Consider the following 14960-nt stretch of genomic DNA (forward strand, 5'->3'; position numbering starts at 1 on the left):
ATGGATTTGAATACATGTTTAATATTTATGGTTTCATTATGATACAATGCACAGGTTACGTATTGGTTGTACAAGCAGCACTCACTTAACTATACGTTAAATACCCTTCCTAGAAGCTATATAAAAGAGGGAGGCAAAACGACCACTGTCTGGACAGAGATGGTTGAATTTCCAGGTGAAATCTGGAGGTGGAAAAACACACCTGTTCAGGTGAGGTGCTGGCAGAGTAGGACACTAGGAGGAAGAAGAAAGGGGAGAGCCACACCCTCTAGGACCTCAGAGGCAATAACTGAATTACCATCATCACCCTGAAGAAGACAGCTGGTTATTAGGTTGTTGTTGATGAGCTAGTGTGAGACTCCTTTTTCACGGGCTACCAGATTGCCTTGGTTGGGATCATAGACGAGGATAGATGGATAGAACTGGGTGGGAACGTCGATGGGTTAAGGACATACTTATTGACGAAATGGTGAAGATATCTTCCCACAGACTACTTTAAAATGGAGAAAGCCCTCAACTGCATTCCCCATTCTGTCACAAAAGTCCTAATTGCAAAGATGAGGAACACTATCCAGCTCTATGGCTCTGACCATGTTTAGGACCTAGATGGTTGGATAGCCGGCTTGTCTAGTAAAATATATTATTTCAGAGCCTTGAGCAGGAAGACCACCTTCCCCTGGTATGGTTCGTATGAGTCTTGATAGGCGATGTTGTGGGCCACCACACGACACTGGATCTTGGCCTCCCTCTCTTTGACCAGGTGGAACTTCACAGCCACTAGAGGGTTAACGTAGGTGGGCTGTGTGGAGGAAGACCAAGAGAGGGTTCGTACCAATCACGTTTATACGTAGTTGGATAGAGGGACCAACTGCCACAATGCTTGTTTTTAACAATTATGGCAAAGATGTGCTCTCTATCAAACTCTATGATAAAAGTATTCAGACCCCTTGACTTTTTTTTTTCATTTTGTTTTATTCTAAAATGTATTTTCAAAAATTAAACACTCCTCGGCAATCTACATCGTGACAAAGCGAAAACATGTTTTTAGACATTTCTGCAAATTGTATTAAAAATAAAAAACATACCTTATTTACATAAGTATTCAGACCCTTTGCTATGAGACTTGAAGTTGAGCTCAGGTGCATCCTGTTTCCATTGATCATCCTTGAGATGTTTCTACAACTTGGAGTCCACCTGTGGTAAATTCAATTGATTGGACATGATTTGGACAGGCACACACCTGTCTATGTCAGGTCCCACAGTTGACAGTGGATGCCAAAGTAAAAACCAAGTCATGAGGTGGAAGGATTTGTCTGTAGAGCTCTGAGACTGGATTGTGTCAGCACAGATCTGGAGACCGGTACCAAAACATTTCTGCAGCATTAAAGGTCCCAAGAACACAGAGGCCTCCATCATTCTTCAATGGACGAAGTTTGGAAACACCAAGACTCTTCCTAGAGCTGGCTGCCCAGTCAAACTGAGCAATGGGGGGAGAAGGATCAGGGAGGTGACCAAGAACCCTATGGTCACTCTGACAGAGCTCCTTTGTGCTGATGGTTGTCCTTCTGGAAGGTTCTCCCATCTCTGCTGCACTCCACCAATCAGGCCTTTATGGTAGAGTGACCAGACGGAAGCCACTCCTCAGTAAAAGGCACATGACAGCCCGCTTGATGTTTGCCAAAAGGCATCCAAAGACTCTCAGACCATGAGAAACAAGATTCCCTGGTCTGATGAAATCAAGATTGAAGTCTTTGGCCTGAATGCCAAGCATCACATCTGGAGGAAACCTGGCACCATCCCTACGGTGAAGCATGGTGGTGGTAGTGTCAGGTTGTGGGGAGGTTTTTCAGCGGCAGGGACCGGGAGACTAGTCAGGATCAAGACAAAGATGGAGCGAAGTACAGAGAGATCCTTGATGAAAACTTGCTCCAGAATACTCAGACTGGGGTGAAGGTTCTCCTTCCAACAGGACAACAACCCTAAACACAGCCAAGACATCGCAGGAGTGGCTTAAGGACAAGTCTCTGAGCCCAGACTTAAAACTGATCTAACATCTCTGGAGAATCCTGAAAATAGCTGTGCAGCGACGCTCCCCATCCAACCTGACAGAGCTTGAGAGGATCTGCAGAGAAGAATGGGATAAACTCCCCAAATACAGGTGTGCCACGTTTGTAGTGTCATCCCCAAGAAGACTCAAGGCTGTAATCGCTGCCAAAGGTGCTTCAACAAAGTACTGAGTAAAGAGTCTGAATACTTGTGAATGAAATGTGATATTTCCAGGTTGCAACATATTTTTTTACTGTTTTCGCTTTGTCATTACGGGCTGCAACGTAACAAAATGTGGGAAAAGTCAAGTGGTCTGAAAACATTCTGAATGAACTGTGTGTCCATTGCTGTAAATCAATAGAGGGGGTTCATGCAGGGGTGTATCCATTAGTCTTGACTTTTTTGCGAAACGGAAACAGTTTACCCCAAACGGGAAGTGTTTTGTCTCACGAAATGTAGAGTTTGTATTGGGACAAATTCAGGTTTATCCTTTCCCTTGGCTTGTTCCTTTTTGCTCTGTTCGCTTACGTTCGATTCCTAGATCAAATGGTGAATGGATTACAATGCAAAACGTTTTGCAATGTTATTTGACAAATGAACACACCCCAGGGGTAAGTGAACCATGCATTGAGTTTCACAAAATAACACGAGTTCCATGGAGAGAAGAAGACGTGGTTGTCGTGGTTACCTGAGCCAGCTTGCCGTAGTATGGGAAGTAGGACAGGTCGAAGGTTCCGTTGGTGGGGAAGTACTCCATCATGTCTATGTTCTCATGGCCACTCTGCACGCACACACCAACCATCCATTAAATACTGTTGGCAGACTAGATTTCACGTTCTGAGAAACTGTCTTCCTGGCCAGCCATGTTTCTATATAAATATATGGCTTTGGTGTTGAGTAGCCATCTTGGTTTATACTCACCAGTATAGTGCAGTTCAAATGAGGAGCCATGCCAGTCCCGTTGTTGGGCAGGAAGTTGATGATCTGGGTTAGAAACATCATGCATGTCAGTGCAATTTCCTAATAGGTTATAAATGTATTATAATGTTTTATAACATCCTCACTTGTAAATGTCATGTTCATAACATAATGTAATATTTCCAGCTGGTTTGTGACTGAACGCACCCTGTTCATCTTGATGATGACGCAGGGCGTGGTGCCGTTGTAGCCGAACGTCGGGTCGTCCAGGCCGGAGCAGCGTCCCAGCATGCTCTGGGTGAAGCGGCAGGAGTACTTGGTATGGTGTGGAGCCTCAAACTTCTCCTGTTTAAAGTACTCTCCTCTGGTGCAGTTATGGTTAGACTGTTGAGACGTGTCGTTGTAGGCTGAGAGAGGAGTCAGAGAGGTAGAGGGGAGAGAGAGGAGTCAGACAGAGGTAGAGGGGAGAGAGAGGGAGATAAATAGAGAGGTAGAGGGGAGAGAGTGGGAGATAAATAGAGAGGTAGAGGGGAGAGAGAGGGAGATAAATAGAGAGGGGGAAAATGAGGGATTTAATGATTTGTGATGCCGGGAGGTCAAAGCATTGACTAGCAACTGTAGTAGGTTGGTTTGAGATAATTGACTGATCAAGTCTGAAATGGGATGGAACCCTCAGGTCTGGACAACAGGAGTCCACTATGTAGGGTGCCATCTTGGACACTGACGTTTGAGGAAGTTGCTGAGGCAGTTGGACATCTTCCTCTGGCTGGTTTTATCAGACAAGTTGTAGCTGAGTATTACGTCCTCCTCAATGTATGTAGGTGGCCAGACCATCACCCCACACACACACACACACACACACACACACAAAACGCAGAGGTTAGCCGACACCATCCCAGATATGGTCACAGACTGTATAAACTACAGAGATAGTTTAGGGGAGGGGGGGGGTGAGAGAGGGAGGGGGTGAGAGAGAGAGGGGGGAAGAGAAAAAGAGAGTGACAGAGAGAGAGTGTGGGGGGGTAGACAGAGAGCAGGGAGGGCCGGAAAGAGAAGGAGATGGAGGGGAGGGTGTGAGAGAGGGAGGGGGTGAGAGAGGGGGGGGAAGAGAAAAGAGAGTGACAGAGAGAGAGTGTGGGGGGTAGACAGAGAGCAGGGAGGGCCGGAAAGAGAAGGAGATGGAGGGGAGGGTGTGAGAGAGGGGGAGGGTGAAGGATGAAAGGGACAATATGTACTTCTTTACAGGAGCAGTAAATAGTAAACAGGAAATAGTATATAGGGAATAGGGTCCTGGTCTAAAGTAGTGCACTATATAGGGAATAGGGTCCTGGTCTAAAGTAGTGTACTATATAGGGAATAGGGTCCTGGTCTAAAGTAGTGTACTATATAGGGAATAGGGTCCTGGTCTAAAGTAGTGTACTATATAGGGAATAGGGTCCTGGTCTAAAGTAGTGCACTATATAGGGAATAGGGTCCTGGTCTAAAGTAGTGCACTATATAGGGAATAGGGTCCTGGTCTAAAGTAGTGCACTATATAGGGAATAGGGTCCTGGTCTAAAGTAGTGTACTATATAGGGAATACTATATAGGGAATAGGGTCCTGGTCTAAAGTAGTGTACTATATAGGGAATAGGGTCCTGGTCTAAAGTAGTGCACTATATAGGGAATAGGGTCCTGGTCTAAAGTAGTGTACTATATAGGGAATAGGGTCCTGGTCTAAAGTAGTGTACTATATAGGGAATAGGGTCCTGGTCTAAAGTAGTGTACTATATAGGGAATAGGGTCCTGGTCTAAAGTAGTGTACTATATAGGGAATAGGGTCCCTGGTCTAAAGTAGTGGTACTATATAGGGAATAGGGTCCTGGTCTAAAGTAGTGCACTATATAGGGAATAGGGTCCTGGTCTAAAGTAGTAGGGCACTATATAGGGAATAGGGTCCTGGTCTAAAGTAGTGCACTATATAGGGAATAGGGTCCTGGTCTAAAGTAGTGCACTATATAGGGAATAGGGTCCTGGTCTAAAGTAGTGCACTATATAGGGAATAGGGTCCTGGTCTAAAAAGTAGTGTACTATATAGGGAATAGGGTCCTGGTCTAAAGTAGTGCACTATATAGGGAATAGGGTCCTGGTCTAAAGTAGTGCACTATATAGGGAATAGGGTCCTGGTCTAAAGTAGTGCACTATATAGGGAATAGGGTCCTGGTCTAAAGTAGTGCACTATATAGGGAATAGGGTCCTGGTCTAAAGTAGTGCACTATATAGGGAATAGGGGGTCCTGGTCTAAAGTAGTGCACTATATAGGGAATAGGGTCCTGGTCTAAAGTAGTGCACTATATAGGGAATAGGGTCCTGGTCTAAAGTAGTGCACTATATAGGGAATAGGGTCCTGGTCTAAAGTAGTGCACTATATAGGGAATAGGGTCCTGGTCTAAAGTAGTGCACTATATAGGGAATAGGGTCCTGGTCTAAAGTAGTGCACTATATAGGGAATAGGGTCCTGGTCTAAAGTAGTGCACTATATAGGGAATAGGGTCCTGGTCTAAAGTAGTGCACTATATAGGGAATAGGGTCCTGGTCTAAAGTAGTGCACTATATAGGGAATAGGGTCCTGGTCTAAAGTAGTGCACTATATAGGGAATAGGGTCCTGGTCTAAAGTAGTGCACTATATAGGGAATAGGGTCCTGGTCTAAAGTAGTGCACTATATAGGGAATAGGGTCCTGGTCTAAAGTAGTGCACTATATAGGGAATAGGGTCCTGGTCTAAAGTAGTGCACTATATAGGGAATAGGGTCCTGGTCTAAAGTAGTGCACTATATAGGGAATAGGGTCCTGGTCTAAAGTAGTGCACTATATAGGGAATAGGGTCCTGGTCTAAAGTAGTGCACTATATAGGGAATAGGGTCCTGGTCTAAAGTAGTGCACTATATAGGGAATAGGGTCCTGGTCTAAAGTAGTGCACTATATAGGGAATAGGGTCCTGGTCTAAAGTAAATAGGGAATAGGGTCCTGGTCTAAAGTAGTGTACTATAGGGAATAGGGTCCTGGTCTAAAGTAGTGCACTATATAGGGAATAGGGTCCTGGTCTAAAGTAGTCTATATAGGGAATAGGGTCCTGGTCTAAAGTAGTGCACTATATAGGGAATAGGGTCCTGGTCTAAAGTAGTGCACTATAGGGAATAGGGTCCTGGGAATAGGGTCCTGGTCTAAAGTAGTGCACTATATAGGGAATAGGGTCCTGGTCTAAAGTAGTGCACTATATAGGGAATAGGGTCCTGGTCTAAAGTAGTGCACTATATAGGGAATAGGGTCCTGGTCTAAAGTAGTGCACTATATAGGGAATAGGGTCCTGGTCTAAAGTAGTGCACTATATAGGGAATAGGGTCCTGGTCTAAAGTAGTGCACTATATAGGGAATAGGGTCCTGGTCTAAAGTAGTGCACTAGGGAATAGGGTCCTGGTCTAAAGTAGTGCACTATATAGGGAATAGGGTCCTGGTCTAAAGTAGTGCACTATATAGGGAATAGGGTCCTGGTCTAAAGTAGTGCACTATATAGGGAATAGGGTCCTGGTCTAAAGTAGTGCACTATATAGGGAATAGGGTCCTGGTCTAAAGTAGTGCACTACTATATAGTGGGAATAGGGTCCTGGTAAAAGCACTAGGGAATAGGGTCCTGGTCTAAAGTATATATAGGGAATAGGGTCCTGGTCTAAAGTAGTGCACTATATAGGGAATAGGGTCCTGGTCTAAAGTAGTGCACTATATAGGGAATAGGGTCCTGGTCTAAAGTAGTGCACTATATAGGGAATAGGGTCCTGGTCTAAAGTAGTGCACTATATAGGGAATAGGGTCCTGGTCTAAAGTAGTGCACTATATAGGGAATAGGGTCCTGGTCTAAAGTAGTGCACTATATAGGGAATAGGGTCCTGGTCTAAAGTAGTGCACTATATAGGGAATAGGGTCCTGGTCTAAAGTAGTGCACTATATAGGGAATAGGGTCCTGGTCTAAAGTAGTGCACTATATAGGGAATAGGGTCCTGGTCTAAAGTAGTGCACTATATAGGGAATAGGGTCCTGGTCTAAAGTAGTGCACTATAGGGAATAGGGTCCTAGTCTAGGGAATAGGGTCCTGGTCTAAAGTAGTGCACTATATAGGGTCCTGGTCTAGGGTCCTGGTCTAGGGAAAGGGTCCTACTAAAGTAGTGGACTATATAGGGAATAGGTCCTGGTCTAAAGTCATTACTATATAGGGAATAGGGTCCTGGTCTAAAGTAGTACTATATAGGGAATAGGGTCACTACAAAGTAGTGCACTATAGGGAATAGGGTCCTGGTCTAAAGTAGTGCACTATATAGGGAATAGGGTCCTGGTCTAAAGTAGTGCACTATATAGGGAATAGGGTCCTGGTCTAAAGTAGTGCACTATATAGGGTATATGGTCCTGGTCTAAAGTAGTGCACTATATAGGGAATAGGGTCCTGGTCTAAAGTAGTGCACTATATAGGGTATAGGGTCCTGGTCTAAAGTAGTGCACTATATAGGGAATAGTAGGGTGCCATTTGGGACACAGGTTTCCATCTCAGTTGTTACCTGGTGATGTTAAGCGGTCCTGGTAGTCTGGAGTGTAGGGGTCCAGGGTGTACATCAGAGTCCAGATGGCCAGACAGAACAGGCCAGTCATTATCACATAGAACGCTACATAGTACAGACTGATGTACAGAGAAGAGAGAGAGAGAGGAGAGAGATGGAGAGAGGAGAGAGAGGAGGAGAGGAGGGGGAGAGAGAGAGAGAGAGAGAGGAGGAGGGGGGAGAGAGAGAGAGGAGGGGGGAGAGTGAGAGAGAGACCGAGACAACAGACCATGTATTCACCCTGCACACCCTAATTGACAACCAAACAAACCAAAACAAAGGCAAAGTCTTCTCATGCTTTGTTGATTTCAAAAAAGCCTTCGACTCAATCTGGCATGAGGGTCTGCTATACAAACTGATGGAAAGTGGTGTTGGGGGTAAAACATACGACATTATAAAATCCATGTACACAAACAACAAGTGTGCGGTTAAAATTGGCAAAAAACACACACATTTCTTCACACAGGGTCGTGGGGTTAGACAGGGATGCAGTTTAAGCCCCACCCTCTTCAACATATATATCAACGAATTGGCGCGGGCACTAGAAAAGTCTGCAGCACCCGGCCTCCCCCTGCTAGAATCTGAAGTCAAATGTCTGCTGTTTGCTGATGATCTGGTGCTTCTGTCACCAACCAAGGAGGGCCTACAGCAGCACCTAGATCTTATGCACAGATTCTGTCAGACCTGGGCCCTGACAGTAAACCTCAGTAAGACCAAAATAATGGTGTTCCAAAAAGGTCCAGTCACCAGGACCACAAATACAAATTCCATCTAGACACTGTTGCCCTAGAGCACACAAAAAACTATACATACCTTGGCCTAAACATCAGCGCCACAGGTAACTTCCACAAAGCTGTGAACGATCTGAGAGACAAGGCAAGAAGGGCATTCTATGCCATCAAAAGGAACATAAAATTCAACATACCAATTAGGATTTGGCTAAAAATACATGAATCAGTCATAGAGCCCATTGCCCTTTATGGTTGTGAGGTCTGGGGTCCGCTCACCAACCAAGACTTCACAAAATGGGACAAACACCAAATTGAGACTCTGCACGCAGAATTCTGCAAAAATATCCTCTGTGTACAACGTAGAACACCAAATAATGCATGCAGAGCAGAAATAGGCCGATACCCACTAATTATCAAAATCCAGAAAAGAGCCGTTAAATTCTACAACCACCTAAAAGGAAGCGATTCACAAACCTTCCATAACAAAGCCATCACCTACAGAGAGATGAACCTGGAGAAGAGTCCCCTAAGCAAGCTGGTCCTGGGGCTCTGTTCACAAACACAAACACACCCTACAGAGCCCCAGGACAACAGCACAATTAGACCCAACCAAATCATGAGAAAACAAAAAGACAATTACTTAACACATTGGAAAGAATTAACAAAAAAACAGAGCAAACTAGAATGCTATTTGGCCCTACACAGAGAGTACACAGCGGCAGAATACCTGACCACTGTGACTGACCCAAAATTAAGGAAAGCTTTGACTATGTACAGACTCAGTGAGCATAGCCTTGCTATTGAGAAAGGCTGCCGTAGGCAGACATGGCTCTCAAGAGAAGACAGGCTATGTGCTCACTGCCCACAAAATGAGGTGGAAACTGAGCTGCACTTCCTAACCTCCTGCCCAATGTATGACCATATTAGAGAGACATATTTCCCTCAGATTACACAGATCCACAAAGAATTCGAAAACAAATCCAATTTTGAAAAACTCCCACATCTACTGGGTGAAATTCCACAGTGTGGCATCACAGCAGCAAGATTTGTGACCTGTTGCCACGAGAAAAGGGCAACCAGTGAAAAACAAACACCATTGTAAATACAACCCATATTTATGCTTATTTATTTTATCTTGTGTCCTTTAACCATTTGTATATTGCTAAAACACTGTATATATATATATAATATGACATTTGTTTACTGTTAATTTTTGTTGTTTTTCACTTTATATATTCACTTTGTATGTTGTCTACCTCACTTGCTTTGGCAATGTTAACACATGTTTCCCATGCCAATAAAGCCCTTGAATTGAATTGAATTGAATTGAATTGAGAGAGGAGCGGGGAGAGTGAGAGAGAGACCGTGAGAGAGAGGGACAGAGAGAGAGGAGGGGGGGACAGTGAAAGAGAGACTGGGAGAAAGAGAGAGTCAGAGAGAGAGGAGGGGGGAGAGTGAGAGAGAGACAGGGAGAAAGAGAGAGAGAGAGAGTCAGTCTGTTCCTGCTTTAGCCAACTTCTCTTGCCTGGCCTCATTCAACAACGATGATGGGTTGGTAAGGAGTCTGCCACCTCTTGGCCTGTCTGTGGTCTGGTTGTAGTTAGTAAACCTGTATTTCCCATCGAATGTCCAATGTGTCTTTATGACTGACTGAAGCCTATTGGCCGAGGTGCCCTCTATGGGCGAGAGCTGTGGTTTATCTAAATGTGAGATCGTCCAGAGGTCAGAGGGAGAAGTCTCCCCTCACTATTGGCCAAGGTGCCCTCTATGGGCGAGAGCTGTGGTTTATCTAAATGTGACATCGTCCAGAGGTCAGAGGGAGAAGTCTCTCCCTCACTATTGGCCAAGGTGCCCTCTATGGGCGAGAGCTGTGGTTTATCTAAATGTGACATCGTCCAGAGGTCAGAGGGAGAAGTCTCCCCTCACAAACCAACCAGCTTATCAGTCAAACTGTTCTCTCTTCAATCTAATGTCCACACACTGAAATAACACTACACACACTGATATCCAAAGGACACAGCAAAGTCAGGTGTGAGTTCTGTACTCGGGTCACTTTAATCTCATGGAGCCAGTCTAGATATTGCATATCCTCCAACAAACCAACAACAGCTTCTTTACCAGCTCAGACAAACAGACACACACACACACACACACATCACACACACACACACACACACACATACCACACACACACACACCTTTCCCACTCCACATACCCCATTTCTCAGGTGTTCTTCCGAACATGGCACCAGTGTCTGAGTTCCACACGAAGCGACCGAAGTCCTCACACCGCTGGCCACACGTCCTCTTCTCCTTCAGGGTTGCCATGTTGGTGGGCTATAGGATCCAGCTACACCAGGAGAGACCCGTGGGAGATGTGGAGAGATGCTGTACAGGGAGGAGGGATACCTCTTCACAATCTGGCAACCTCGGCTCCACTCCTCACCTGGTTATGGTGTCTGAGAGAAACCTACTGTAGGACTTGTCTTCTTTTATTTCCTCCGTCTCTCCTTGGTTCCTTTGCTTTTTTGGGATGTTTCTGTGCCTGTTTCTCTCAGCCTGTATTCTAATACAGTACTACTGTTGAGTTCCTAGTTCTACTACTGTACAGCTGACCTCTCTCTGTGGTGTGACCTACACTATGTGACTGCGTACCCTTGGACTAGACTTTTATACGTGGTGATAAGGGCAGCCTCCGGGTGTAGGGACAGACGGGGGCGGGGCAGGGACAACCCTGCTGTGACCTCACCCAACATCCCCTGTGTTCGCTGCTCAAACAGAACCCAAGAAGGCTGTGTGACCTTGGTGTGATACTCTACTGCTCTGTAACTAAATGATATGTCCAGGACCTTGGTGTGATACTCTACTGCTCTGTAACTAAATGATATGTCCAGGACCTTGGTGTGATACTCTACTGCTCTGTAACTAAATCCAGGACCTTGGTGTGATAGTCCAGGACCTTGGTGTGATACTCTACTGCTCTGTAACTAAATGATATGTCCAGGACCTTGATGTGATACTCTACTGCTCTGTAACTAAATGATATGTCCAGGACCTTGGTGTGATACTCTACTGCTCTGTAACTAAATGATATGTCCAGGACCTTGGTGTGATACTCTACTGCTCTGTAACTAAATGATATGTCCAGGACCTTGGTGTGATACTCTACTGCTCTGTAACTAAATGATATGTCCAGGACCTTGGTGTGATACTCTACTGCTCTGTAACTAAATGATATGTCCAGGACCTGTGATGCTCTGATACTCTACTGCTCTGTAACTAAATGATATGTCCAGGACCTTGGTGTGATACTCTACTGCTCTGTAACTAAATGATATGTCCAGGACCTTGGTGTGATACTCTACTGCTCTGTAACTAAATGATATGTCCAGGACCTTGGTGTGATACTCTACTGCTCTGTAACTAAATGATATGTCCAGGACCTTGGTGTGATACTCTACTGCTCTGTAACTAAATGATATGTCCAGGACCTTGGTGTGATACTCTACTGCTCTGTAACTAAATGATATGTCCAGGACCTTGATGTGATACTCTACTGCTCTGTAACTAAATGATATGTCCAGGACCTTGGTGTGATACTCTACTGCTCTGTAACTAAATGATATGTCCAGGACCTTGGTGTGATACTCTACTGCTCTGTAACTAAATGATATGTCCAGGACCTTGGTGTGATACTCTACTGCTCTGTAACTAAATGATATGTCCAGGACCTTGGTGTGATACTCTACTGCTCTGTAACTAAATGATATGTCCAGGACCTTGGTGTGATACTCTACTGCTCTGTAACTAAATGATATGTCCAGGACCTTGGTGTGATACTCTACTGCTCTGTAACTAAATGATATGTCCAGGACCTTGGTGTGATACTCTACTGCTCTGTAACTAAATGATATGTCCAGGACCTTGGTGTGATACTCTACTGCTCTGTAACTAAATGATATGTCCAGGACCTTGGTGTGATACTCTACTGCTCTGTAACTAAATGATATGTCCAGGACCTTGGTGTGATACTCTACTGCTCTGTAACTAAATGATATGTCCAGGACCTTGGTGTGATACTCTACTGCTCTGTAACTAAAATATCCAGGATACTGCTCTGTAAATGATATGTCCAGGACCTTGGTGTGATACTCTACTGCTCTGTAACTAAATGATATGTCCAGGACCTTGGTGTGATACTCTACTGCTCTGTAACTAAATGATATGTCCAGGACCTTGGTGTGATACTCTACTGCTCTGTAACTAAATGATATGTCCAGGACCTTGGTGTGATACTCTACTGCTCTGTAACTAAATGATATGTCCAGGACCTTGGTGTGATACTCTACTGCTCTGTAACTAAATGATATGTCCAGGACCTTGGTGTGATACTCTACTGCTCTGTAACTAAATGATATGTCCAGGACCTTGGTGTGATACTCTACTGCTCTGTAACTAAATGATAAGTCCAGGACCTTGGTGTGATACTCTACTGCTCTGTAACTAAATGATAAGTCCAGGACCTTGGTGTGATACTCTACTGCTCTGTAACTAAATGATATGTCCAGGACCTTGGTGTGATGGTGTGATATTACTGCTCTGTAACTAAATGATATGTCCAGGACCTTGGTGTGATACTCTACTGCTCTGTAACTAAATGATAAGTCCAGGACCTTGGTGTGATACTCTACTGCTCTGTAACTAAATGATATGTCCAGGACCTTGGTGTGATACTCTACTGCTCTGTAACTAAATGATATGTCCAGGACCTTGGTGTGATACTCTACTGCTCTGTAACTAAATGATATGTCCAGGACCTTGGTGTGATACTCTACTGCTCTGTAACTAAATGATATGTCCAGGACCTTGGTGTGATACTCTACTGCTCTGTAACTAAATGATAAGTCCAGGACCTTGGTGTGATACTCTACTGCTCTGTAACTAAATGATATGTCCAGGACCTTGGTGTGATACTCTACTGCTCTGTAACTAAATGATATGTCCAGGACCTTCCAGGATGTGATACTCTACTGCTCTGTAGCTAAATTATATGTCCAGGACCTTGATGTGAAACTCTACTGCTCTGTAACTAAATGATATCCAGGTCCAGGACCAGGACCTTGGTGTGATACTCTACTGCTCTGTAACTAAATGATATGTCCAGGACCTTGGTGTGATACTCTACTGCTCTGTAACTAAATGATATGTCCAGGACCTTGATGTGATACTCTACTGCTCTGTAACTAAATGATATGTCCAGGACCTTGATGTGATACTCTACTGCTCTGTAACTAAATGATATGTCCAGGACCTTGGTGTGATACTCTACTGCTCTGTAACTAAATGATATGTCCAGGACCTTGGTGTGATACTCTACTGCTCTGTAACTAAATGATATGTCCAGGACCTTGTGTGATACTCTACTGCTCTGTAACTAAATGATATGTCCAGGACCTTGGTGTGATACTCTACTGCTCTGTAACTAAATGATATGTCCAGGACCTTGATGTGATACTCTACTGCTCTGTAACTAAATGATATATGTGATACTCTACTGCTCTGTAACTAAATGATATGTCCAGGACCTTGATGTGATACTCTACTGCTCTGTAACTAAATGATACTCTACTGCTCTGTAACTAAATGATATGTCCAGGACCTTGGTGTGATACTCTACTGCTCTGTAACTAAATGATATGTCCAGGACCTTGATGTGATACTCTACTGCTCTGTAACTAAATGATATGTCCAGGACCTTGATGTGATACTCTACTGCTCTGTAACTAAATGATATGTCCAGGACCTTGGTGTGATACTCTACTGCTCTGTAACTAAATGATATGTCCAGGACCTTGGTGTGATACTCTACTGCTCTGTAACTAAATGATATGTCCAGGACCTTGGTGTGATACTCTACTGTTCTGTAGCTAAATGATATGTCCAGGACCTTGGTGTGATACTCTACTGTTCTGTAGCTAAATGATATGTCCAGGACCTTGGTGTGAAACTCTACTGCTCTGTAACTAAATGATATGTCCAGGACCTTGGTGTGATACTCTACTGCTCTGTAACTAAATGATATGTCCAGGACCTTGATGTGAAACTCTACTGCTCTGTAACTAAATGATATGTCCAGGACCTTGGTGTGATACTCTACTGCTCTGTAACTAAATGATATGTCCAGGACCTTGGTGTGATACTCTACTGCTCTGTAACTAAATGATATGTCCAGGACCTTGGTGTGATACTCTACTGCTCTGTAACTAAATGATATGTCCAGGACCTTGGTGTGATACTCTACTGTTCTGTAGCTAAATGATATGTCCAGGACCTTGATGTGAAACTCTACTGCTCTGTAACTAAATGATATGTCCAGGGACCTTGGTGTGATACTCTACTGCTCTGTAACTAAATGATATGTCCAGGGATCTTGGTGTGATACTCTACTGCTCTGTAACTAAATGATAAGTCCAGGACCTTGGTGTGATACTCTACTGCTCTGTAACTAAATGATATGTCCAGAGAGCTGCCATGGAATTATGGGATGTCTTCCAAAATCAGGATTTTGGAACATTTTCAACTGTGATAATGTTCTATATTAATTCTCTACCACTCCATAGACCTGGACCCCCTACCATT

The 14960-nt window shown here is 44.2% G+C and overlaps 1 protein-coding gene across 1 annotated transcript; it reads right to left on the minus strand.

Annotated features, from left to right (window-relative positions):
- Window positions 1-11: 11 nt before the first annotated feature.
- On the minus strand, window positions 12-10967 carry LOC112242012 (potassium-transporting ATPase subunit beta-like). The gene is made up of 8 exons (XM_042318386.1): window positions 10796-10967; window positions 10538-10709; window positions 7552-7680; window positions 3690-3803; window positions 3172-3371; window positions 2968-3030; window positions 2735-2827; window positions 12-799 (listed from the first exon to the last, which is right to left on the minus strand). Exons 2-8 carry the CDS (start codon window positions 10647-10649, stop codon window positions 641-643), a joined length of 870 nt encoding a protein of 289 aa, XP_042174320.1. The 5' UTR covers window positions 10650-10709; window positions 10796-10967; the 3' UTR covers window positions 12-640.
- Window positions 10968-14960: the final 3993 nt, after the last annotated feature.

The sequence above is a fragment of the Oncorhynchus tshawytscha genome, unplaced genomic scaffold (genome assembly GCF_018296145.1).
Source record: "Oncorhynchus tshawytscha isolate Ot180627B unplaced genomic scaffold, Otsh_v2.0 Un_contig_2903_pilon_pilon, whole genome shotgun sequence".
NCBI classification, from domain to species: Eukaryota; Metazoa; Chordata; class Actinopteri; order Salmoniformes; family Salmonidae; genus Oncorhynchus; species Oncorhynchus tshawytscha.